The sequence below is a fragment of the Oncorhynchus tshawytscha genome, linkage group LG10 (assembly GCF_018296145.1).
Source record: "Oncorhynchus tshawytscha isolate Ot180627B linkage group LG10, Otsh_v2.0, whole genome shotgun sequence".
Classification (NCBI taxonomy): Eukaryota; Metazoa; Chordata; class Actinopteri; order Salmoniformes; family Salmonidae; genus Oncorhynchus; species Oncorhynchus tshawytscha.
Window position 1 is genome coordinate 22924355 of NC_056438.1, and position 24035 is coordinate 22948389.

General features: G+C 53.1%; 1 protein-coding gene across 4 annotated transcripts in view; it reads right to left on the minus strand.

Annotated features, from left to right (window-relative positions):
- The window catches only part of LOC112259967 (adhesion G protein-coupled receptor L3), a 342605-nt gene that overhangs the window by 82358 nt on the left and 236212 nt on the right, over positions 1 to 24035 (minus strand). For all 4 annotated transcript variants that reach the window (XM_042328358.1, XM_042328359.1, XM_024434684.2 and 1 more), the window contains 3 exons: positions 23843 to 23946; positions 4958 to 5143; positions 904 to 942 (listed from right to left, as the gene is read on the minus strand). In XM_042328358.1, coding sequence (XP_042184292.1) covers positions 904 to 942; positions 4958 to 5143; positions 23843 to 23946 — 329 coding nt within the window. The remainder of the gene's footprint in view (positions 1 to 903; positions 943 to 4957; positions 5144 to 23842; positions 23947 to 24035) is intronic.

A 24035-nucleotide genomic window follows, 5' to 3' on the forward strand; every position in this document is an offset into this window, starting at 1 on the left:
TGAAATCCATGAGCAACCAATGTCCATGTGAAATCCATGAGCAACCAATGTCCATGTGAAATCCATGAGCAACCAATGTCCATGTGAAATCCATGAGCAACCAATGTCCATGTGAAATCCATGAGCAACCAATGTCCATGCGAAATCCATGAGCAACCAATGTCCATGTGAAATCCATGAGCAACCAATGTCCATGTGAAATCCATGAGCAACCAATGTCCATGTGAAATCCATGAGCAACCAATGTTCATGTGAAATCCATGAGCAACCAATGTTCATGTGAAATCCATGAGCAACCAATGTCCATGTGAAATCCATGAGCAACCAATGTTCATGTGAAATCCATGAGCAACCAATGTCCATGTGAAATCCATGAGCAACCAATGTTCATGTGAAATCCATGAGCAATCAATGATATTATCACATCATATGCATTACATATGTATATAGTTTCTTCCTTCAAAAGCCATCACAACACCAACACAGGGGGTATGAAAACAGCATTAAGAGGCAAAGCATGCTGGGAAGGAGTGTTGAATTGGTTGCAGGGCTGTGGGTTGTCGTTAGAATTAGGGCATCAGGATGTGGGTAAGAAAGTGAGGACCCCAAAATTTGACCTGTGGATCAAAAACGTTAACTAGCAATAGTTGCATCCCGACCAAAACATAGCCAAACTAAGTGTTATAAATGGCTCCAATTTTTTTAAATACAATTTTATGAGGTCAAAGTTTACTTAGCAGACCCAACATTGAGCAACAAATGCCTCCACAGGCAGGAATATTCACTAGCACAAAGCATGACGTTAGGGTGCGACAACAAGTCACAATCATGCTTACACCAAAACAGAAACATTTCAATGGGTTGGGTAGGAGGATGCTGGGTGAAAGACAAGAGTCAAAATACCTGCACGTAAATCCTACATGAGCGCTCTCTTTTCTGCAGCTGCAAACCACCAAAACATGTTACAGTTAGCAAAAGGTAGACACATACAACTTCCATTAGCATGGTTTACAGTGTGGATGGAGAGAAAAGAAATACATCATTTGATTTGTTTATATGGGTCCCCATTAGCTTTTTCAGAGGCAGCCGCTCTTCTTCCTGGGGTCCACAAAAAACACAACAAGTAACAAAACACTGATGCACGAGGACAGTCACATTAAATGCACAACAATAAACAAACAAACACAACAAATAAATATAATAATACAAACAAAAACAAATAAGGTCATTTTGCTGTTTGCTTGAGTAATTGAAGACGGGAGTTGCCTTGCCTGGTTAAAGGTTAAATCAAATAAACTAAATAAACATAAAAAATGCGACCATGTCTCTGTATGATACTCTGCGTTGCCATGAATTTGTTTTGGATTTGGGGTCTGTGAAGAGACCCCTGGTGGCATGTCTTGTGGGGTATGTATGGGTGTCTGAAGAGACCCCTGGTGGCATGTCTTGTGGGGTATGTATGGGTGTCTGAAGAGACCCCTGGTGGCATGTCTTGTGGGGTATGTATGGGTGTCTGAAGAGACCCCTGGTGGCATGTCTTGTGGGGTATGTATGGGTGTCTGAAGAGACCCCTGGTGGCATGTCTTGTGGGGTATGTATGGGTCTGTGAAGAGACCCCTGGTGGCATGTCTTGTGGGGTATGTATGGGTGTCTGAAGAGACCCCTGGTGGCATGTCTTGTGGGGTATGTATGGGTGTCTGAAGAGACCCCTGGTGGCATGTCTTGTGGGGTATGTATGGGTGTCTGAAGAGACCCCTGGTGGCATGTCTTGTGGGGTATGTATGGGTGTCTGAAGAGACCCTGGTGGCATGTCTTGTGGGGTATGTATGGGTGTCTGAAGAGACTACTGGTGGCATGTCTTGTGGGGTATGTATGGGTGTCTGAAGAGACCCCTGGTGGCATGTCTTGTGGGATATGTATGGGTGTCTGAGCTGAATGTTATATGATTACGCAGATAACCTGGAATTTTATTACAGTAATACCCCTCATAAAAACTAGAAGAGAAGCAGTTCATCTCACGTCAGCCCTCAACCAGGAAAGACTGCCATGTAGGTTGTGTAGGTTAGTTGTGTATGTGCAGTTAAGGCCGTGCTGCTCTGTTTTGAGCCAGCTCCAGCTTTGCTAGGTCTCTCTTTGCTGCACTTGACCATATTACCGGACAGTAATCAAGATGGTCCAAGCCCGAACTAGTACAGTTGATTTGTGTAAAAAAAGAAAAAACGCTGAACACAATGTCACCTCTCGACTTTGGCTAATTAAGACTTTCTCATTTTATATAAACTGTGTGAAAAAACGGCATGCACATTAATTATTCCCTCTCATAGAAAACATCACAAAGAATCAGTCTTAATTAGCACTGAAACGAGACACACGGTCCAAGTGGGGATTGGGGCTGAGACGTAGCTCCGCTTTCAAGTTGGAGTTTCAAGGTTACCACTTGTTCCTGCGAGTAGGTGGAGAGAAAGGAACTAAAGAGGAATTATTTAACCTGGAGACCTCGTCACTGCAGGAGTAGGGCTAAACCTGAAATGTGGCATACCTGGGACTGATGTTAGCGGGTCAATCCAGTAGGTTGAGATTTCAAAGTAGCACTGGAGAACTAACACATGGCTAGGCTACATAACCGCTCATGTGTCCCCAATTGGAATTATACCATCTGAAATAAAGGAAGTCTGCTAGTTGCCTGGAGTTGGAGAACAGTAGATATAAACAGAGACCTATTCTGTTAGCCTAGCCTAGCGCGTAACACTGGGTTGGGAACAGAATACATAAACAGAGGCCTATTCTGTTAGCCTAGCCTAGCGCGTAACACTGGGTTGGGAACAGAATACATAAACAGAGGCCTATTCTGTTAGCCTAGCGGGCAACACTGGGCTGGGAACAGAATAGATAAACAGAGACCTATTCTGTTAGCCTAGCCTAGCGCGTAACACTGGGCTGGGAACAGAATACATAAACAGAGGCCTATTCTGTTAGCCTAGCGGGCAACACTGGGCTGGGAACAGAATACATAAGCAGAGGCCTATTCTGTAAGCCTAGCGCGCAACACTGGGCTGGGAACAGAATACATAAACAGAGGCCTATTCTGTTAGCCTAGCGCGCAACACTGGGCTGGGAACAGAATAGATAAACAGACACCTATTCTGTTAGCCTAGCCTAGCGCGTAACACTGGGCTGGGAACAGAATACATAAACAGAGATCTAATTCTGTTAGCCTAGCCTAGCGCGTAGCTTTGAAGAAATGCTAATGCACTCCTGATTGTCTGCGGTGAGTGCCGTCTTCCTCCTAAAGGAGGACTCTAGCATTACAGTCAGCCCACTTTCCTGGAAGTGGTCCTGTTAGCGCCTTCAACATGGCCCTTCGGTCATGAAAGTGGTACGTATCATGGCGTTTACCAACTCAATCGGCTCTTTGTCTGCCGGCAGAGAGACTTTGTGCTTGCTATCAAAGGAATCTTTCATTGTGTTAGCTCTTAGCAGATTGTGTCAAAAATGATTGAGCTCCGAGGTAAACACGCGCGCGCGAGACAGTAAGTCACCACGGATTAAAGGGGAAAGGATGGAGGACAGAGCGGAGAGGACAACCTTGAATAGTACAGAGAGAGTGCTAGGGGAGAATTTAGCAGTTCCTTGATGTGCTAGATAGTTAAGAGTATTTATCAGAGCTAAATGTAGCATTCCTTCCCCATTTGAGCTGCACTGCTTTTACTAGTATCTTTTTAGGGGTATCGTCATAAAGAGAAGACGCAAGTCTAGGCTATTGTTGGTTTCGAAATATATTCACAGCGCATCGCCCTCAGTTTCAGGATAATGTGACGGCAACAAAACGAAAAGGTTACTCTCCTCTAAAGCGTTACTTGAATTTGACCTGTTCTTCATTTTTTATTTTCAAAAGGTCTACCTCGTAAAAGCCTTCGATGAGGTGACCACAAGTGCAAGACGCCATGTTTTTCTCCTCGGCCCGTTGGCTATCATTATCGTCCTGCTCTCCATTGGAGGGAGCAACACTAAAACCTCAAAGGAGACATCTGGCTGCTTGCGGCAATGATATGAAGTCGGCGAAGAAAAGCTATTGGGAAACAGGTGTTCGTGTTCCACTACAAGTGAAGCTGCTCAAACAAATTAACGGCTGACATTTTGAATTTTACCGATGTTTGCTTTTCCGTTGGTTGCTTCGACAGACATAATGTATTATTTTTATCTCACCTTGCCCGAGTGGCCCTAGGTGTACCCAACTGTGAATTCGGGGAATAATTGCATTAGTTTGAGGCGACAAACAGCAATATCTAATACATTTCCTCTGTCTCGAAGGAAACAAGCGGCATGAGTACCATTTTAGACGTACAACCCCGTAATTGATTGATTTATTTTTTAATCTGCCTAGTTTGGAATAATCCTATCCATGCGTCTGCCGGTATAATTAGTGATTGCCACAACCGACTTTGGTGTTGTAAAGCAGTACAGCCTACGAGGCAAGGCTTCAAAATACCCCCCCACACACAGTTGGCTGGCTGTTGGTTCTTTTCCTTGAGCAGCAGCAGACTGCTACACGTGAGAAATAATGCAGGTTATCATTCGGTATGGGGCCGGAGCGCAGATCATTAAAACAATGCCTACTGTTCAGGTTTGCCTGGTGTGAAGGCCTTGTCAGGCTGGTGGGGAAATACAAGTTCCAGAGGAAGGAACCACGTGCTAACTACAGGTTGAGAAAGTTGAGTGAAGTCAGTTCTTTCTTCGACCTATGAATACATTCTCGTGTATATCCTCCTTCCTTCATCTTGTGTCCTTGGTGACCACTGATCTGAGCAATGTGGATAACCAAGGCAGAAGGCTGGAAAGCCCACTGGTTATGTTGCCCTCACCCGTCTAGATCAGTAGCCACCTAGGGAAGGAGACGAGGAGAGGAAATCAGTAATGAGTATTGGCACACATCCATTGCTTTTCCCCAGACACATACCTTGTTGAGGCTGCGGGCTGCGCTATCTTTGCCTCCAGGGGTAAGGTTCCTAAGCTGCACGTCGAGTAGGTCCACAAGCTGACCCATGGCTTTGACTGTGTAGGTGATGTCCCCCGCCTGAAGGTTACTCTTGGTTTGCTCCGACAGCTCCCTGGCAATGATGGCTGCAGTCTCTCCGGCTTTGAGCTGGCAAAACCACAATATACACACAAATGAACCATGCATGGTTGCATACAGATACTCATTGACACGCACATAGTATGCAATTAACAACTGACCGTCATGCTATGTGGCTATAGTAGAACCAGAAAAGGACAGGCCGTAGGGCAGATTAGGCAAATATCAAATCAACTGGTCAAACTTGAGCCCAGTGGGCTTGTCGAGATTGGGGGTTTTGTGCATAACTTTTCCCTTGGAGTCCTCAAGGAGAAAGAAAATTGTCTGGTGTGTTAGTGTGTTATATGATTGGTTCATTGATATGAGTATTCAATATCCCATCCAATGTTACTGAATGACCAGTGTAAACTCTCTCTCATTCTACTTAAAGTAGCTAGAATCAAATCAATTCCAGTCGAACACTGTTACATCAGGAGAGAAGTCAGTCTCCCTTCATCCAAACACAAACTCCGCCTTGGACTAATCCTTTTCAGCATACACATTTCAACCGTGACAAATGGCATTATACAAACTGTTAGAAAATAATGTTGTTTAGCATGCGCAGATTTTCTGATTAAACCACCAGCGCCTGGAATTTTATAGGTGAATGCACACCGGAACAACAGAGAATCGACAGACTTCTCCCCTGAGAGTCTATCAGCAGCATGAACCTAACTGTCTGACGTGCTGTGCTTTGGTGAGGTCTTTGGGGGGGAGGGGGAGGGGGGACGGGACGGGACAGCAATGATCATTCCAGTCTATTTCCCTCCAGCGGTCTAAAGCCATGAAAAATGCCTTTTTCCTTTATGTTTTTATATAATTCCATTATCCTCAATAATTCCACCTCCAACTCTCTCTCTCGCGCATCTCTCACGCCTCTCTCGCGCATCTCTCACGCCTCTCCCGCGCATCTCTCACATCTCTCCCGTGCATCTCTCACGCCTCTCCCGCGCATCTCTCACGCCTCTCCCGCGCATCTCACACCTCTCACCCCTCTCCCGCGCATCTCTCACACCTCTCCCGCGCATCTCTCACACCTCTCCCGTGCATCTCTCACGCCTCTCCCGCGCATCTCTCACACCTCTCCCGCGCATCTCTCACGCCTCCCTGGCCTCATGCCTGTCTCGCTCTCACGCCTCTCTCTCTCGCGCGCGCTCTCACGCCTCTCATGTCTCTCTCACGCCTCTCTCTCTCACTCTCGCACTCTCACGCCTCTCATGCCTCTCTCTCACGCCTCTCTCTCTCGTGTCTCTCTCTCGCGCACTCACGCCTCTCTCTCTCGCGCATCTCTCGCGCCTCTCTCGCGCCTCTCTCGCACATCTCTCACGCCTCTCTCGCACATCTCTCACACCTCTCCCGCGCATCTCTCACGCCTCTCCCTCGCCTCATGCCTGTCTCGCTCTCACGCCTCTCTCTCTCGCGTGCGCTCTCACGCCTCTCATGTCTCTCTCACGCCTCTCTCTCTCACTCTCGCACTCTCACGCCTCTCTCATGCCTCTCTCTCACGCCTCTCTCTCACGTCTCTCTCTTTCGCTCTCACGCCTCTCTCTCGCGCTCTCACGCCTCTCTTTCTCTCGCGCTCTCACGCCTCTCTCTCTCGCTCTCATGCCTCTCTCGCTCATGCCTCTCTCTCTCTCTCATGCCTCTCTCTCTCTCTCATGCCCCTCACTCCCTCTCATGCCCCTCTCTCTCTCTCATGCCCCTCTCTCTCACGCCTCTCTCTCACGCCTCTCTCTCTCACACGCTCTCACGCCTCTCTCTCTTGCGCATCTCTCACGCCTCTCTCGCGCATCTCTCACGCATCTCTCACGCGTATCTCTCACGCCTCTCCCGCGCATCTCTCACGCCTCTCCCGCGCATCTCTCACGCCTCTCCCGCGCATGTCTCACGCGTATCTCTCACGCCTCTCCCTCGCCTCATGCCTGTCTCGCTCTCACGACTCTCTCTCGCACGCTCTCACGCCTCTCATGTCTCTCTCGCGCTCACGCCTCTCTCATGCCTCTCTCTCACGCATCTCTCTTTCGCGCTCTCACGCCTCTCTCTCTCGCGCTCTCACGCCTCTCTCTCTCTCGCTCTCATGCCTCTCTCTCTCTCGCTCTCATGCCTCTCTCTCTCTCCCTCGCTCATGCCTCTCTCGCTCATGCTCTCTCTCTCTCTCTCTCTCTCTCTCTCATGCCCCTCTCTCTCTCATGCCCCTCTCTCTCTCTCATGCCCCTCTCTCTCTCATGCCCCTCTCTCTCTCTTATGCCTCTCTCTTATGCCTCTCTCTCCTGCATGCCCCTCCCTCCCTCCCTCTCCCGGTCTTATGCCCCTCCCTCCCTCTCTCATGCCCCTCCCTCCCTTTCTCATGCCCCTCCCTACCCCTCGCATGACCCTCTCTCCCTCTATCATGCCCCTCTCTCCCCCTCGCATGCCCGTCTCCCTCTCTCATGCCCGTCTCCCTCTCGCATGCCCCTCCCTCCCTCTCTCATGCCCCTCCCTCCCTCTCTTATGCCCCTCCCTCCCTCTCTTATGCCCCTCCCTCCCTCTCTTATGCCCCTTTCTCCCTCTAACATGCCCCTCCCTCTCTTATGCCCCTCTCTCACGCCTCTCTCTCTCTCGCACGCTCTCACGCCTCTCATGTGTCTCTCACGCCTCTCTCTCTCTCGCGCTCTCACGCCTCTCTCATGCCTCTCTCTCACGCCTCTCTCTCTCTCGCTCTCACGCCTCTCTCTCTCGTGCTCTCACGCCTCTCTCTCTCTCGCGCTCTCACGCCTCTCTCTCTCGCTCTCATGCCTCTCTCTCTCTCTCTCTCTCTCTCTCATGCCTCTCTCTCTCTCTCATGCCCCTCTCTCTCTCTCATTTCCCTCTCTCTCACACCTCTCTCTCGCCTCTCTCTCGCGCCTCTCTCTCACGCCTCTCTCTCTTGCGCATCTCTCACGTCTCTCTCGCACCTCTCTCGCGCATCTCTCACGCGTATCTCTCACGCCTCTCCCGCGCATCTCTCACACCTCTCCCACGCCTCATGCCTGTCTCGCTCTCACGCCTCTCTCTCGCACGCTCTCACGCCTCTCATGTCTCTCTCGCGCTCTCACGCCTCTCTCATGCCTCTCTCTCACGCCTCTCTCTTTCGCGCTCTCACGCCTCTCTCTCTCGCGCTCTCACGCCTCTCTCTCTCATGCCTCTCTCTCTCTCTCTCTCATGCCTCTCTCTCTCTCCCTCTCTCATGCCTCTCTCTCTCTCTCGCTCTCTCTCATGCCTCTCTCTCTCTCCCTCTCTCTCTCTCGCTCATGCCTCTCTCGCTCATGCCTCTCTCTCTCTCTCTCTCTCTCTCTCTCTCGCTCTCACGCCTCTCTCTCACGCCTCTCTCTTTTCGCTCTCACGCCACTCTCTCTCTCTCTCTCTCTCTCTCTCTCTCATGCCGCTCTCTCTCTCTCATGCCCCTCTCTCTCTCTTATGCCTCTCTCTTATGCCTCTCTCTCTCGCATGCCCATCCCTCCCTCTCGCATGCCCCTCCCTCCCTCCCTCTCCCGGTCTTATGCCCCTCGCTCCCTCTCTCATGCCCCTCCCTCCCTCTCTCATGCCCCTCCCTCCCCCTCGCATGCCCCTGTCTCCCTCTCTCATGCCCGTCTCCCTCTCGCATGCCCCTCCCTCCCTCTCTCATGCCCCTCCCTCCCTCTCTTATGCCCCTCCCTCCCTCTCTTATGCCCCTCCCTCCCTCTAACATGCCCCTCCCTCTAACATGCCCCTCCCTCTCTTATGCCCCTCTCTCACGCCTCTCTCTCTCTCGCACGCTCTCACGCCTCTCATGTGTCTCTCACGCCTCTCTCTCTCTCGCTCTCACGCCTCTCTCTCTCGCGCTCTCACGCCTCTCTCTCTCATGCCTCTCTCTCTCTCTCATGCCTCTCTCTCTCCCTCTCTCTCTCTCTCATGCCTCTCTCTCTCTCGCTCATGCCTCTCTCGCTCATGCCCCTCTCTCTCTCTTATGCCTCTCTCTTATGCCTCTCTCTCTCGCATGCCCCTCCCTCCCTCTCCCGGTCTTATGCCCCTCCCTCCCTCTCTCATGCCCCTCCCTCCCTCTCTCATGCCCATCCGCCCCCTCATGCCCCTCCCTCCCTCTCTCATGCCCCTCCCTCCCTCTCTCATGCCCCTCCCTCCCTCTCTCATGCCCCTCCCTCCCTCTCTCATGCCCCTCCCTCCTTCTCTTATGCCCCTCCCTCTCTTATGCCCCTCCCTCCCTCTCTTATGCCCCTTTCTCCCTCTAACATGCCTCTCCCTCTCTTATGCCCCTCTCTCATGCCCCTCTCTCAATTCAATTCACTTTATTGACATGGCAAGTTCATTATTACTTACATTGTCAAAGTATACATATCGAAAAATAAAAATATATATTTATATATAATATATATACAACGCTCAAAAAAATAAAGGGAACACTAAAATAACACATCCTAGATCTGAATGAATGAAATATTCTTATTAAGTTGTTGTGCTGTTGAATGTGCTGACAACAAAATCACAAAAATTATCAAAATGGAAATCAAATGTATCAATCCACGGAGGGCTGGATTTGGAGTCACACTCAAAATTAAAGTGGAAAACCACAGTACAGGCTGATCCAACTTTGATGTAATGTCCTTAAAACTAGTCAAAATGAGGCTCAGTAGTGTGTGTGGCCTCCACGTGCCTGTATGACCTCCCTACAACGCCTGGGCTTGCTCCTGATGAGGTGGCGGATGGTCTCCTGAGGGATCTCCTCCCAGACCTAGACTAAAGCATCTGCCAACTCCTGGACAGTCTGTGGATGGAGCGAGACATGATGTCCCAGATGTGCTCAATTGGATTCCGGTCTGGGGAACGGGTGGGCCAGTCCATAGCATCAATGCCTTCCTCTTGCAGGAACTGCTGACACACTCCAGCCACATGAGGTCTAGCATTGTCTTGCATTATGAGGAACCCAGGGCCAACCGCACCAGCATATGGTCTCACAAGGTGTCTGAGGATCTCATCTCGGTACCTAATGGCAGTAAGGCTTCCTCTGGCGAGCACATGGAGGGCTGTTCTGCCCCCCAAAGAAATGCCACCCCATACCATGACTGACCCACCACCAAAACGGTCATGCTGGAGGATGTTGCAGGCAACAGAACGTTCTCCACAGCGTCTCCAGACTCTGTCACGTGCTCACTGTGAACCTGCTTTCATCTGTGAAGAGCACAGGGCGCCAGTGGCGAATTTGCCAATCTTGGTGTTCTCTGGCAAATGCCAAACGTCCTGCACGGTGTTGGGCTGTAAGCACAACCCCCACCTGTGGACGCCGGGCCCTCATATCAACCTCATGGAGTCTGTTTCTGACCTTTTGAGCAGACACATGCACATGTGTGGCCTGCTGGAGGTAATTTTGCAGGGCTCTGGCAGTGCTCCTCCTGCTCCTCCTTGCACAAAGACAGAGGTAGCAGTCCTGCTGCTGGGTTGTTGCCCTCCTACGGCCTCCTCCACGTCTCCTGATGTACTGGCCTGTCTCCTGGTAGCGCCTCCATGCTCTGGACACTACGCTGACAGACACAGCAAACCTTCTTGCCACAGCTCACATTGATGTGCCATCCTGGATGAGCTGCACTACCTGAGCCACTTGTGTGGGTTGTAGACTCCGTCTCATGCTACCACTAGAGTGAAAGCACCGCCAGCATTCAAAAGTGACCAAAACATCAGCCAGGAAGCATAGGAACTGAGAAGTGGTCTGTGGTCACCACCTGCAGAACCACTCCTTTATTGGGGGTGTCTTGCTAATTGCCTATAATTTCCACCTGTTGTCTATTCCATTTGCACAACAGCATGTGAAATTTTATTGTCAATCAGTGTTGCTTCCTAAGCAAACAGTTTGATTTCACAGAAGTGTGATTGACTTGGAGTTACATTGTGTTGTTTAAGTATTCCCTTTATTTTTTTGAGCAGTATATATATATATATATAACTAAATGGTGGGACCAACAGCAATAATAATAGTAGTAGTGGACATGGGATTACCATTAACAAATCAAATCAAATTTATTTATATAGCCCTTCGTACATCAGCTGATATCTCAAAGTGCTGTACAGAAACCCAGCCTAAAACCCCAAACAGCAAGCAATGCAGGTGTAGAAGCACGGTGGCTAGGAAAAACTCCCTAGAAAGGCCAAAACCTAGGAAGAAACCTAGAGAGGAACCAGGCTATGTGGGGTGGCCAGTCCTCTTCTGGCTGTGCCGGGTGGAGATTATAACAGAACATGGCCAAGATGTTCAAATGTTCATAAATGACCAGCATGGTCGAATAATAATAAGGCAGAACAGTTGAAACTGGAGCAGCAGCACAGTCAGGTGGAAGTTGAAACTGGAGCAGCAGCATGGCCAGGTGGACTGGGGACAGCAAGGAGTCATCATGTCAGGTAGTCCTGGGGCATGGTCCTAGGGCTCAGGTCAGTTGAAACTGGAACAGCAGCATGGCCAGGTGGACTGGGGACAGCAAGGAGTCATCATGTCAGGTAGTCCTGGAGCTCAGGTCCTAGGGCTCAGGTCCTCCGAGAGAGAGAAAGAAAGAGAGAAGGAGAGAATTAGAGAACGCACACTTAGATTCACACAGGACACCGAATAGGACAGGAGAAGTACTCCAGATATAACAAACTGACCCCAGCCCCCGACACATAAACTACTGCAGCATAAATACTGGAGGCTGAGACAGGAGGGGTCAGGAGACACTGTGGCCCCATCCGAGGTCACCCCGGACAGGGCCAAACAGGAAGGATATAACCCCACCCACTTTGCCAAAGCACAGCCCCCACACCACTAGAGGGATATCTTCAACCACCAACTTACCATCCTGAGACAAGGCTGAGTATAGCCCACAAAGATCTCCGCCACGGCACAACCCAAGGGGGGGGCGCCAACCCAGACAGGATGACCACAACAGTGAATCAACCCACTCAGGTGACGCACCCCGTCCAGGAACGGCATGAGAGAGCCCCAGTAAGCCAGTGACCCAGCCCCTGTAATAGGGTTAGAGGCAGAGAATCCCAGTGGAAAAAGGGGAACCGGCAACAACTACAACAATATTAATGAGAACAACAATACATTAAAGCAATCATGCCCCAGTGGCAACATGACTGAGAAGACACATGACATGGTATGAAAGACAAAAAGACTGACTTTCTTAGATTTTTGCAATCATTATCAAACCCTTTTTCATGATCTGTTATTTCTGGTTTGCTCTTATGCTTCTTTAAATTAGCCAAGGAGGCTAATTTGTCAAACAAAATCTCTGTTCCAAACAGCCAGATTTACACCTTCATTGCTGTAGGAGAATGTTAAGGCTAAAAAGTTGTCCAGGAGAGATTGTATTTTTTGGCTACTAATTGCTTTTTGGTAGATGTCTGTACTGTTTTTACTCCATCTATTGGCCTGTTTTGTATCATGTAATTTATTGGGCCGTGATGCTTCATGGTTGGGTTCTTCTCTTCTCAGATACACTGTGATTTTACTGTGGTCTAAGAGAGGTGTTAGTGGGCTGTGCCCCCGTGCCTCTCTCTCTCTCTCTCCCATGCCTCTCCCGTGCCTCTCTCTCTCTCTCTCTCTCGTGCCTCTCTCTCTCCCGTGCCTCTCTCTCTCTCCCGTGCCTCTCTCTCCCGTGCCTCTCTCTCTCTCTCCCGTGCCTCTCTCTCTCTCTCCCGTGCCTCTCTCTCTCTCCCGTGCCTCTCTCTCTCTCTCCCGTGCCCTCTCTCTCTCTCTCCCGTGCCTCTCTCTCTCCCTCCCGTGCCTCTCTCTCTCCCCGTGCCTCTCTCCCTCTCCCCCGTGCTCTCTCTCTCTCCCCCCGTGCCTCTCTCTCTCTCTCTCCCATGCCTCTCCCGTGCCTCTCTCTCTCTCTCCCTCTCTCTCCCGGGCCCCTCTCTCTCCCTCTCCCGTGCCTCTCTCTCCCTCTCCCGTGCCTCTCTCTCCCTCTCCCGTGCCTCTCTCTCCCTCTCCCGTGCCTCTCTCTCCCTCTCCCGTGCCTCTGTCTCCCTCTCCCGTGCCTCTCTCTCCCTCTCCCGTGCCTCTCCCGTGCCTCTCTCTCTCTCTCTCTCTCTCTCTCTCCCGTGCCTCTCTCTCTCTCTCCCGTGCCTCTCTCTCTCTCCCGTGCATCTCTCTCTCTCTCTCCCGTGCCTCCCTCTCTCTCTCTCCCCTGCCTCCCTCTCTCTCTCTCCCTGCCTCTCTCTCTCTCTCTCTCCCGTGCCTCTCTCTCTCCCCGTGCCTCTCTCTCTCCCTCCCCCCGTGCCTCTCTCTCTCTCCCCCGTGCCTCTCTCTCTCTCCCGTGCCTCTCTCTCTCTCTCCCGTGCCTCTCTCTCCCTCTCCCGTGCCTCTCTCTCCCTCTCCCGTGCCTCTCTCTCCCTCTCCCGTGCCTCTCCGTGCCTCTCTCTCCCGTGCCTCTCCCGTGCCTCTCTCTCCCTCTCCGTGCCTCTCCCGTGCCTCTCTCTCCCGTGCCTCTCCGTGCCTCTCTCTCCCTCTCTCTCTCTATCTCTCTCTCGTGCCTCTCCCGTGCCTCTCTCCGTGCCTCTCTACCGTGCCTCTCTCTCTCGTGCCTCTCTCCCGTGCCTCTCTCTCTCTCCGTGCCTCTCTCTCTCTCTCCCGTGCCTCTCCCTCTCTCTCTTGTGCCTCTCTCTCTCTCCCGTGCCTCCCTCTCTCTCTCTCTGTCTCCCGTGCCTCTCTCTCTCTCCCCGTGCCTCTCTCTCTCTCTCCCGTGCCTGTGCCTCTCTCTCTCTCTCTCTCTCTCTCTCTCTCTCTCTCTCTCTCTCTCTCTCTCTCTCTCTCTCTCTCTCTCTCTCTCTCTCTCTCTCTCTCTCTCTCTCCCCGTGCCTCTCTCTCTTTCTCTCCCCTGTGCCTCTCTCTCTCTCCCCGTGCCTCTCTCTCCCTCTCCCGTGCCTCTCTCTGCCTCTCTCTCTCTCTCCGTGCCTCTCTCTCTCTCCCGTGCATCTCTCTCTCTCTCCCTCTCTCTCTCTCGTGCCTCTCTCTCCCGTGCCTCTCTCTCTCTCTCCGTGCCTCTCTCTCTCCCGTGCCTCTCTCTCCCGTGCCTCTCTCTCTCTCTCCCGTGCCTCTCTCTCTCTCCCGTGCCTCTCTCTCTCTCCCGTGCCTCTCTCTCTCTCTCCGTGCCTCTCTCTCTCTCTCTCTCCGTGCCTCTCTCTCTCCCTCCCGTGCCTCTCTCTCTCCCAAGTGCCTCTCTCTCCCTCTCCCCGTGCCTCTCTCCCTCTCCCCGTGCCTCTCTCTCTCTCTCTCCCGTGCCTCTCTCTCTCTCTCGTGCCTCTCTCTCCCGTGCCTCTCTCTCTCTCTCTCCCGTGCCTCTCTCTCCCGTGCCTCTCTCTCCCGTGCCTCTCTCTCTCTCTCTCTCTCTCTCTCTCTCTCTCTCTCTCTCTCTCTCTCTCTCTCTCTCTCTCTCCCCCGTGCCTCTCTCTCTCTCCCATGCATCTCTCTCTCTCCCGTGCCTCTCTCTCTCTCTCTCCCGTGCCTCCTCTCTCTCTCTCCCCTGCCTCCTCTCTCTCTCTCCCGTGCCTCTCTCTCTCCCTGTGCCTCTCTCTCCCTCTCCCCCGTGCCTCTCTCTCTCTCTCTCTCTCTCTCTCTCTCTCTCTCTCCCCCGTGCCTCTCTCTCTCTCCCATGCATCTCTCTCTCTCTCCGTGCCTCTCTCTCTCTCTCTCCCGTGCCTCCATCTCTCTCTCTCCCCTGCCTCCCTCTCTCTCTCTCCCGTGCCTCTCTCTCTCCCTGTGCCTCTCTCTCTCTCTCCTGTGCCTCCTCTCTCTCTCTCCCTGCCTCCCTCTCTCTCTCTCCCGTGCCTCTCTCTCTCCCTGTGCCTCTCTCTCCCTCTCCCCGTGCCTCTCTCTCTCTCTCTCTCTCTCTCCCCGTGCCTCTCTCTCTCTCCCATGCATCTCTCTCTCCCGTGCCTCTCTCTCTCTCTCTCTCCCGTGCCTCCCTCTCTCTCTCTCCCCTGCCTCCCTCTCTCTCTCTCCCGTGCCTCTCTCTCCCTGTGCTCTCTCTCTCTCTCCTGTGCCTCTCTCTCTCTCCCTCTCCCGTGCCTCTCTCTCTCGCATGCCCCTCCCTCCCTCTCGCATGCCCCTCCCTCCCTCTCGCATGCCCCTCCCTCCCTCTCGCATGCCCCTCCCTCCCTCTCGCATGCCCCTCCCTCACTCTCGCATGCTCCTCATGCCCCTCTCTCATGCCCCTCTCTCATGCCCCTCCCTCCCTCCCACTCGCATGCCCCTCCCCCCCCTCACATGCCCCTCCCCCCACTCGCATGCCCCTCCCCCCACTCGCATGCCCCTCCCTCCCACTCGCATGCCCCTCCCCCCACTCGCATGCCCCTCCCACCCACTCGCATGCCCCTCCCCCACTCGCATGCCCCTCCCCCCACCATGCATGCCCCTCCCTCCCCACTCGCATGCCCCTCCCTCCCACTCTCATGCCCCTCCCTCCCACTCTCATGCCCCTCCCTCCCACTCTCATGCCCCTCCCTCCCACTCGCATGCCCCTCCCTCCCACTCGCATGCCACTCCCCCCCACTTGCATGCCACTCCCTCCCACTCGCATGCCACTCCCTCCCACTCGCATGCCCCTCCCTCCCACTCGCATGCCCCTCCCTCCCACTCGCATGCCCCTCCCTCCCACTCGCATGCCCCTCCCTCCCACTCGCATGCCCCTCTCTCAATTCAAGGGTTTTATTGACATGGGAAACACATGTTAACATTGCCAAAGCAAGTGAAGTAGATAATAAACAAAAGTGAAATAAACAATAAAGTAAAAGTAAATGCTACACTCACAAAAGTTCCAGTAGAAATGGGAGTTTAACAACATTGGATTTGTTTTCCAATTTTTTGTGGGTCTGTGTAATCTGAGGGAAATATGTGTCTCTAATATGGTCATACATTTGGCAGGAGGTTAGGAAGTGCAGCTCAGTTTCCACCTCATTTTGTGGGCAGTGAGCACATAGCCTGTCTTCTCTTGGAGCCAGGTCTGCCTACGGTGGCCTTTCTCAATAGCAAGGCTATGCCTCTCTCCCTCCCCCATCTCTCCTTCCGCCCCTCTCTCCCTCACTCCCTCTCTCATGCCGCTCTCCCCCATCTCACGCCCCTCTCCCCCATCTCACGCCCCTCTCTCCCTCATCTCACGCCCCTCTCCCCCCATCTCACGCCCCTCTCTCCCCCAATCTCACGCCTCTCTCCCCCAACCCCTCTCCCCCATCTCACGCCTCTCTCCCCCAACCCCTCTCCCCCATCTCACGCCTCTCTCTCCCCCGATCTCTCTCCCGTGTCTCTCTCTCCCGTTCCTCTCTCTCCTGTTTCTCTCTCTCTCTCCCGTGCCTCTCTCTCTCTCTCTCTCTCTCTCTCTCTCTCTCTCTCTCTCTCTCTCTCTCTCTCTCTCTCTCTCTCCCGTGCTCTCTCTCTCTCTCCCATGCATCTCTCTCTCTCTCCCGTGCCTCTCTCTCTCTCTCTCCCGTGCCTCCCTCTCTCTCTCTCCCCTGCCTGCCCCTCTCTCTCTCTCCCGTGCCTCTCTCTCTCCCTGTGCCTCTCTCTCCCTCTCCCCGTGCCTCTCTCTCCCTCTCCCCCGTGCCTCTCTCTCTCTCTCTCTCTCCTGTGCCTCTCTCTCTCTCCCTCTCCCGTGCTCTCTCTCTCTCGCATGCCCCTCCCTCCCTCTCGCATGCCCCTCCTCCCTCTCGCATGCCCCTCCCTCACTCTCGTGCAAGCTCCTCATGCCCCTCTCTCATGCCCCTCCCTCCCACTCGCATGCCCCCCACTCGCATCCCCCCCCACTCACATGCCCCTCCCCCCACTCGCATGCCCCTCCCTCCCACTCGCATGCCCCTCTCCCCCCCACTCGCATGCCCCTCCCACCCACGCTCTCTCTCTCTCTCACGCCCTCTCTCTCTCTCCGCCTCACGCCTCTCTCTCACGCCTCTTTCACCCCTCACGCCTCTTTCTCCCTTACGCCTCTTTCTCCCTCACGCCTCTTTCTCCCTCACGCCTCTTTCTCCCTCACGCCTCTCTCCCCCTCACGCCTCTTTCTCCCTCTCCCCTCTCTCCCCCTCTTGCGCGCCCCACTCTCTCACAGGCGTCACTCTTTCTCCCTCTCCCGCGCCTCTCTCCCTAACTCGTCCCTCTCTCTCGCGCGCCTCTCTCTCTCGCGCGCCTCTCTCTCGCGCGCCTCTCTCTCGCGCGCCTCTCTCTCGCGCGCCTCTCTTTCGCGCGCCTCTCTTTCGCGCGCCTCTCTCTCACGCCTCTCTCTCGCGCCTCTCCCTGACGCCTCCCCTCTCTCTCGCGCGCCTCTCTCTCTCTCGCGCGCCTCTCTCTCTCTCTCGCGCGCCTCTCTCTCTCTCTCTCTCACGCCTCTCTCTCTCACGCCTCTCTCTCTCACGCCTCTCTCTCTCTCTCTCACGTATCTCTCTCTCTCACGTATCTCTCTCTCTTTCTCTCTCTCACGCCACTCTCTCTCACGCCACTCTCTCTCACGCCACTCTCTCACGCCTCTCTCTCTCCGCCTCTCTCTCTCACGCCTCTCTCTCTCACGCCTCTCTCTCTCTCTCTCTCACGCCTCTATCTCTCTCTCTCACGCCTCTATCTCTCTCTCTCACGCCTCTCTCTCTCACGCCTCTCTCTCTCACGCCACTCTCTCTCACGCCACTCTCTCTCACGCCTCTCTCCCTCACGCCTCTTTCTCCCTCACGCCTCTCTCCCCCTCACGCCTCTTTCTCCCTCTCCCCTCTCTCCCCCTCTTGCGCGCCCCACTCTCTCACAGGCGTCACTCTTTCTCCCTCTCCCGCGCCTCTCTCCCTAACTCGCCCCTCTCTCTCGCGCCTCTCTCTCGCGCGCCTCTCTCGCGCCTCTCTCTCGCGCGCCTCTCTCGCGCTCTCTCTCGCGCGCCTCTCTTTCGCGCGCTCTCTCTCATGCTCTCTCTCACGCCTCTCTCTCTCGCCTCTCCCTGACGCCTCCCCCTCTCTCTCTCGCGCCTCTCTCTCTCTCGCGCGCCTCTCTCTCTCTCTCTCTCCGCCTCTCTCTCTCTCTCACGCCTCTCTCTCTCACGCCTCTCTCTCTCTCTCTCACGTATCTCTCTCTCTCTCTCTCTCTCACGTATCTCTCTCTCTTTCTCTCTCTCACGCCACTCTCTCTCACGCCACTCTCTCTCACGCCTCTCTCTCTCACGCCTCTCTCTCTCACGCCTCTCTCTCTCACGCCTCTCTCTCTCACGCGCCTCTCTCTCTCTCTCTCTCACGCCTCTATCTCTCTCTCTCTCGCCTCTCTCTCTCTCACGCCTCTCTCTCTCACGTATCTCTCTCTCACGCCACTCTCTCTCTCACGCCACTCTCTCTCTCACGCCACTCTCTCTCTCACGCCACTCTCTCTCTCACGCCACTCTCTCTCTCACGCCACTCTCTCTCTCACACCGCTCTCTCTCTCACACCACTCTCTCTCTCACGCCTCTCTCTCTCTCACGCCTCACGCCTCTCTCTCACGCCTCTTTCACCCCTCACGCCTCTTTCTCCCTTACGCCTCTTTCTCCCTCACGCCTCTTTCTCCCTCACGCCTCTTTCTCCCTCACGCCTCTTTCTCCCTCACGCCTCTCTCCCCCTCACGCCTCTTTCTCCCTCTCCCCTCTCTCCCCCTCTTGCGCGCCCCACTCTCTCACAGGCGTCACTCTTTCTCCCTCTCCCGCGCCTCTCTCCCTAACTCGTCCCTCTCTCTCGCGCGCCTCTCTTTCGCGCGCCTCTCTCTCATGCTCTCTCTCACGCCTCTCTCTCTCGCGCCTCTCCCTGACGCCTCCCCTCTCTCTCTCGCGCGCCTCTCTCTCTCGCGCGCTCTCTCTCTCTCTCTCTCTCACGCCTCTCTCTCTCTCTCACGCCTCTCTCTCTCACGCCTCTCTCTCTCACGCCTCTCTCTCTCTCTCTCACGTATCTCTCTCTCTCTCTCTCTCTCTCTCTCACGTATCTCTCTCACGCCACTCTCTCTCACGCCACTCTCTCTCACGCCACTCTCTCTCACGCCACTCTCTCTCACGCCTCTCTCTCGCCGCCTCTCTCTCTCACGCCTCTCTCTCTCACGCCTCTCTCTCTCACGCCTCTCTCTCTCACGCCTCTCTCTCTCTCTCTCTCACGCTCTCTCTCTCTCTCTCACGCTCTCTCTCTCACGCCTCTCTCTCACGCCTCTCTCTCTCACGCCTCTCTCTCACGCCACTCTCTCTCACGCCTCTCTCCCTCACGCCTCTTTCTCCCTCACGCCTCTCTCCCCCTCACGCCTCTTTCTCCCTCTCCCCTCTCTCCCCCTCTTGCGCGCCCCACTCTCTCACAGGCGTCACTCTTTCTCCCTCTCCTCTCTCCCTAACTCGCCCCTCTCTCTCGCGCGCCTCTCTCTCTCGCGCGCCTCTCTCTCGCGCGCCTCTCTCTCGTGCGCCTCTCTCTCGCGCGCCTCTCTCTCGCGCGCCTCTCATTCGCGCGCCTCTCTCTCATGCTCTCTCTCACGCCTCTCTCTCTCGCGCCTCTCCCTGACGCCTCCCCTCTCTCTCTCGCGCGCCTCTCTCTCTCTCGCGCGCCTCTCTCTCTCTCTCTCACGCCTCTCTCTCTCTCTCACGCCTCTCTCTCACGCCTCTCTCTCTCTCTCTCACGTATCTCTCTCTCTCTCTCGTATCTCTCTCTCTTTCTCTCTCTCACGCCACTCTCTCTCACGCCACTCTCTCTCACGCCACTCTCTCTCACGCCACTCTCTCTCACGCCTCTCTCTCTCACGCCTCTCTCTCACGCCTCTCTCTCTCACGCCTCTCTCTCTCACGCCTCTCTCTCTCTCTCTCTCTCTCACGCCTCTCTCTCGCCTCTCTCTCTCGCCTCTCTCTCTCACGTATCTCTCTCTCACGCCACTCTCTCTCTCACGCCACTCTCTCTCACGCCACTCTCTCTCTCACGCCACTCTCTCTCTCACGCCACTCTCTCTCTCACGCTCTCTCTCTCACTCTCTCTCTCTCACGCCACTCTCTCTCTCACACCACTCTCTCTCTCACGCCACTCTCTCTCTCACGCCACTCTCTCTCTCACGCCACTCTCTCTCACGCCTCTCTCTCTCACGCCTCTCTCTCTCACGCCTCTCTCTCTCACGCCTCTCTCTCTCTCACGCCTCTCTCTCTCTCACGCCTCTCTCTCTCTCACGCCTCTCTCTCTCTCACGCCCCTCTCTCTCATTGTATTGTGTGTAGCAGCTCCATCTTTAGACTTGGAGGAAGAAAAGTAATATTTTCAAAGCACAACCACGAACCCTTAGGGTGAACTCTAAGTGGTGTACTGCCTATGTGTACACCACTTAGTTGGAGAGTGTACCTATTTTTATTTACCGGCGAAACAATTCAATAAAAATCCTCTTCAGCCACGGATGAGTCTGTTAATTTGCTAATGAAGAGTCTCCATTTGCCCACAAACTAACAACCGCTTTGTAGTTTGGGAGTTTCTTGTCTCTTGGCTTTTCAATTACAATGTATAACTCCGCCAAGCAGAGAGGCCTAATGATGTAAAGGAGTCTCGTTTCTAGGCTTTTCATTTATCTTGAATTGGATTATGAAGGATAAAAACGGACTTGTGTGTACTGTAGCTCTCTTTGTTTCTACTACCCGGCCATCCAATTGAAAAGGGCCTTGAAAAAGCACCTGTTCTATTCATCAAATGGGTCATGTTTTCACATGCAGATCACTGGGCTACCATTCCGAAAACAACATCAACTCAGACTGATCCCAGGGTCAGAATGCTAAAACACAGCCCTCAGAAATAAAACTTCCGGATATATTCAATTGGACAGGGAAATTGAAGAGGCGAGGTTGGATCTGATTTGGAGCACTTTACAGTACCGGCGGCATATTTGGATCATTTATTTGTATGATTTGTATTCATGCCGCTATTCTTACTAATGTCCTCCCTTTTTGGAATGCTAATAGCTTTGTGCACATTTGATTAGCCTCGGGTTCAGTGAATACCAAGGGACGTAGCATTTGGGCTATGTTTAGGAGTCTAACCCTGCCCGAGGCATCCGTGGAAGTCAGACATCTGTTTGTAGTCCGCTGGGTTCTCGTTCGATCCACTCCTTTCCTCTGATATTTCATACAGAACCGCTGCTGGATTCTAAGTCTGGAATTGCGCCCCAAATGGCAACCTACTCCCTATATCGTGCACTACTTTTGACCAAGGCTCAAAGGGCTGTGGTTAAAAGTAGTGCACTATTAAAGGAATAGGGTGCCATGTGCGACGCAAACCCCCAAAATGTGAATGCGGCGCGATGAGGCCTTCGTCCCGGCGACCTCCAACACATTAGGGGGAGACTACGGTGTCCGCGGCACAGGGCCTCACATGACTTACTTGGCCATCGCTTGCAATCCCTGCCCCTGTGTTTATTAGCAGAACCAATTACACCCGGCTTAATTGGCCTTTCTTCGAAAAGCCTCTTCCTGTGTGGACAGTGTGTGGAGAGTAGAGAACCCTCTTCCTGTGTGGACAGTGTGTGGAGAGTAGAGAACCCTCTTCCTGTGTGGACAGTGTGTGGAGAGTAGAGAACCCTCTTCCTGTGTGGACAGTGTGTGGAGAGTAGAGAAGCCTCTTCCTGTGTGGACAGTGTGTGGAGAGTAGAGAAGCCTCTTCCTGTGTGGACAGTGTGTGGAGAGTAGAGAACCCTCTTCCTGTGTGGACAGTGTGTGGAGAGTAGAGAACCCTCTTCCTGTGTGGACAGTGTGTGGAGAGTAGAGAAGCCTCTTCCTGTGTGGACAGTGTGTGGAGAGTAGAGAAGCCTCTTCCTGTGTGGACAGTGTGTGGAGAGTAGAGAAGCCTCTTCCTGTGTGGACAGTGTGTGGAGAGTAGAGAAGCCTCTTCCTGTGTGGACAGTGTGTGGAGAGTAGAGAAGCCTCTTCCTGTGTGGACAGTGTGTGGAGAGTAGAGAAGCCTCTTCCTGTGTGGACAGTGTGTGGAGAGTAGAGAAGCCTCTTCCTGTGTGGACAGTGTGTGGAGAGTAGAGAAGCCTCTTCCTGTGTGGACAGTGTGTGGAGAGTAGAGAAGCCTCTTCCTGTGTGGACAGTGTGTGGAGAGTAGAGAACCCTCTTCCTGTGTGGACAGTGTGTGGAGAGTAGAGAACCCTCTTCCTGTGTGGACAGTGTGTGGAGAGTAGAGAAGCCTCTTCCTGTGTGGACAGTGTGTGGAGAGTAGAGAACCCTCTTCCTGTGTGGACAGTGTGTGGAGAGTAGAGAACCCTCTTCCTGTGTGGACAGTGTGTGGAGAGTAGAGAACCCTCTTCCTGTGTGGACAGTGTGTGGAGAGTAGAGAACCCTCTTCCTGTGTGGACAGTGTGTGGAGAGTAGAGAAGCCTCTTTCTCTTAATGAAAAGAGTTACGGCCACAGTAAGAAAAAGTTACGTCTGTCAATGTCCCTCTCAATCCTGGTCTCTCTCCCTCTCCCCCTCGCTCTCTCCTCCTCGCTCTCTCCATCTCTCTTCCAGCCTCTCCCTACTTCACTCATAGTCACCCTTTCACTTGTCTCCCTCTCTGAGTCTTCCTGTTAATGAGAAGAACCAGGGACAGTGACGTGAAAATAAGGGGCAGACTGAATTCTGGGATGCCTGATAGGTTGATCTTCATTTAAATTCCCCGGTGACAACGAGGCATGACAGGCACATCGCTCATGCCTAATGTGCGTAATAAAGATGAATAACACTTTTGTAAATAATAATAATAATAAATTAAATGCACCCATTTTCCAATAGTCACTCCCACAAGGGGCGAGACTATGTCAAGCGTTGTGCTGCTTTGCGTGTGAGAAAGTTAGGATGTGCACTATAAACGGACTATGAGTTTGAGTCAGGAAATAGTGACACTATGGTAAAGGAGAAGATAAAGTGGTATCATCTCCATATCGATTTAAACAGAATGGCACTGAGCTGTAGTTAATAACCAAAACATCAGCCCACGGTTGACATTTATTGCACTCGAAAAAGATAAACGTTGCAACAACAAAAGAATCCACCTGATCTCTCTACCTCACACTAGTTTTTTTGGTTTTTTTCAACCACCCGTTCTCCATCCAGAACCACAAAGTGCTGTTTGGTTAACGGGCTTTTGCCAGTCTGGAGTGGATCATAAGTGTTATTGCTGGCATGCCTCGGGCTCCTGCGAGTTTCAGCGAGTGCATTTTGACATCTGATGCAATTCATAAACAGGGAGAGAGCTGCTACTGCTACTGGTACCGCTACAGTCCCAATAGCCATCTCCTCTGTCTCAGAGATTCAATTACAGATTTAAACACAGAAGGGGAATGAGAGACACCCCCTCTGGGGCTAAAGAAAATGGAAGAATTGGGGGGTAGGGTCATAATTGTGTAGTGGGTGTATTTGGCCACCGTTGTGAACTCGACGCAGTAGGTAGGACAGTACTCTAAGACCTCTGGTTACAACAGTGGTGACTGCTATTCCCCTTTACCTGGAGCGAGTGGAAGATTTGACATTAATTGACCAATTACGTTCTTCTGAGCAGAGACAAAGGAAACCCGTGGAGCACAATGATCGTAGAGGATGGGCATAGTATTCCCTTAGTCTCAGGGGTTTCCATTGTTGCAAAGTGAACAAGTGTGAATTGCCAAGCGTGAAGTGTGTGTGTGTGTGTGTGTGTGTGTGTGTGTGTGTGTGTGTGTGTGTGTGAGTGTGTGTGTGTGTGTGAGTGTGTGTCTATGAGTTGGTCCCCTTGGGGGGCCCCCTTACCTTCTGGGTGATTACATTGACCCACGGGGATGTACAGTTGCTAAGGTTGGGCCCTTGAGGGTCCCAGTATCCTTCGGGCCCCATACACAGATACATGGCCACGCCTGTGAAAGAAAACAAGACTCAGAGTTAGAGGCAATAGAGCAAAACCACAAGGATTCATATCTAAAAAGCTATCGCTGCTAACGGTGAG